This window comes from the organism of the source record quoted next, assembly GCF_019968985.1.
Source record: "MAG: Porospora cf. gigantea B chromosome Unknown PgB_NODE_5656_length_1828_cov_604.764, whole genome shotgun sequence".
Lineage (NCBI taxonomy): Eukaryota > Apicomplexa > Conoidasida > Eugregarinorida > Porosporidae > Porospora > Porospora cf. gigantea B.
The window spans coordinates 1-1828 of record NW_027179114.1 but is presented as its reverse complement, the minus strand read 5'-3'; the positions used below and the strand labels follow the sequence as shown (position 1 = coordinate 1828).

Sequence of the window (1828 nt, the reverse complement as noted above, 5' to 3'; positions counted from 1 at the left end):
TGAGCGCTTTCATGAGGTGTTCATGGAGAGTCTACCTGAGTGCGTCGAAAGGGAGGTACGACGACTCAAGCCATCACCTAAGAACGTCAATGACATCTTGAGACTTGCCTACCAGTTCGAGGACGACTTGGGGCGCAAGGATGAAGGTGTTCCCTCCTCACCCGAGACAGTTTTGGCTGTCGAAGGAGAGGCACTCGAGCCGGGGGAAGTGCCGCCTCCACTTCCCACCAGGGAGGTGAAGACCCCTACTGAGCCTTGCCCCAAGTGTGGGTATACCGGACATTGGGCGAAGGACTGCCCTGCAAAGAAGGTGAGATGTTACTACTGCCACGAGATCGGTCACTTGGCGCGTATGTGTAAAAACTACGCGGTCAAGGACGATGCTGGGCGTGTTGAAACCAAGGTACAATACAAGAAGGGTGGTGTTACAACTACAACACGCAAAGACAAAAGCCACACTGAAAGAATGGCGACTGCCAAACAGCTTCTTTCTGCTTTTCAAGACTTGATGGAGTGCCGCGATACCCGTACGTCCCAGAGACGTCGACAGAAGAGGATAAACGAAGGCAAAAGGGTGAGGGACCCGAATCAGGTTGGGTCGGTGACGGAGGAGGACGACGTCAACTCCGAGAACGAGGAGATTCTGGAGTGTGTCTTGGCTGCTTTTCGGGGGAAAGCAGAGGAGGCTGAGGCCTCCGATTGACTATTTGACCCTCGGATTGTGGTGTCCGTCCAGATAAACGGACGGACGGTGGAGGCGATGATTGACACGGGAGCGATCCCGACGGTGTGTACCCGAGCAATGGCGAAGGAGCTGGGCCTGGTGGCCAGTGGTAAGACAACAAAGTTGGTGGGTGTGGGACGAACCACAGCCCATCTAAGCGAGCCAGTACTCCTGTGCGTGGCCGATACTACTGTTCGGACTCAAGTTCGGATTGTAGATACCTTCCCTGTACCCCTTGTGTTGGGGATCAAGGATCTGAGAGGTTTGGGAAGAGTGTTCTCCAAACCGGAAACATTTTCGGCTTCCGAGGTCATAACAGTGGACCTGAAACCGGAAACATTTGATGTAACTTCCGGTGTGGAGGAAGGATTAAGTGACTCTGTACTATTGAGTAAGGGACTGAAGGAGCTGTTGGGGATGTTTGGTAAGGACGTTTCTGATAGCTGTAAGAGAGAAGTGTTGAAGTTGTTTGAGGAGTACTCGGACACGTGGGTGCGGCCCCGATCTGGAAGGTACAGGGGGCCTCCCGCCCAGATAGAGACCAGCGGAAACCCCATCAGAGGGCGAGTCAGACCGCTTAACAAAGAGATGAGAGGGGTCGTGAAGGAACACATTGAGTCCCAATTGAGGCAGGGAGTTCTGCGAAAGAGTAAGAGCCCCTGGGGCTCTCCTCTCCACGTTGTGAGGAAGAGTGAAACTGAGTGGAGAGTCGTGGTTGACTTCCGCGCAGTCAATAAGAGGATCAAGGCCGACGCATATCCTCGGGGCAGTTCGAGTCGAATGTTCTGCCGTTCGGGATGAAGAACTCCCCAGGGGAGTTTCAGCGAATGATGGACGCTGCTATGGGACACCTCTATCCGAGAGGGGTGTCGACCTACATTGACGATATCGTCATCTGGGGTGATGACCTCTCGGAGGTGACTGACAAGCTTCGGGGTGTTCTTCAGAGCTGCAGGGACAGTGGACTGTTCCTCAACTTGAAGAAAACGAAGCTGATGCACGAGGAGATAGGGATGCTGGGACATCAAGTCGGAAGGTGGGGTATCAGGGCCCAAGAGAAGCATCTTGTGGCCATGAGGAAGGCTGTTAGGCCCAAGGACAAAG

At 53.9% G+C, this 1828-nt stretch overlaps 2 protein-coding genes across 3 annotated transcripts; both read left to right on the top strand.

The window, feature by feature from the left end:
• Positions 1-22: 22 nt before the first annotated feature.
• Positions 23-703, top strand: KVP17_003367 (uncharacterized protein; the record flags this gene model as incomplete). The annotated part of the gene is made up of 1 exon (XM_068520560.1): positions 23-703. One exon carries the CDS (start codon positions 23-25, stop codon positions 701-703), a length of 681 nt encoding a protein of 226 aa, XP_068373119.1.
• Positions 704-760: 57 nt separating this feature from the next.
• KVP17_003366 (uncharacterized protein) lies at positions 761-1525 on the top strand (the record flags this gene model as incomplete). Of its 2 annotated transcripts, none has more annotated exons than XM_068520559.1 (1): positions 761-1405. In XM_068520559.1, a coding segment is annotated over one exon (645 nt), but the record flags the coding sequence as incomplete, so codon positions are not given. The 2 variants fall into 2 exon arrangements, with proteins under 2 accessions (XP_068373118.1, XP_068373117.1); XM_068520558.1 differs by having other exon boundaries at positions 803-1525.
• Between the last annotated feature and the right edge of the window lie 303 nt (positions 1526-1828).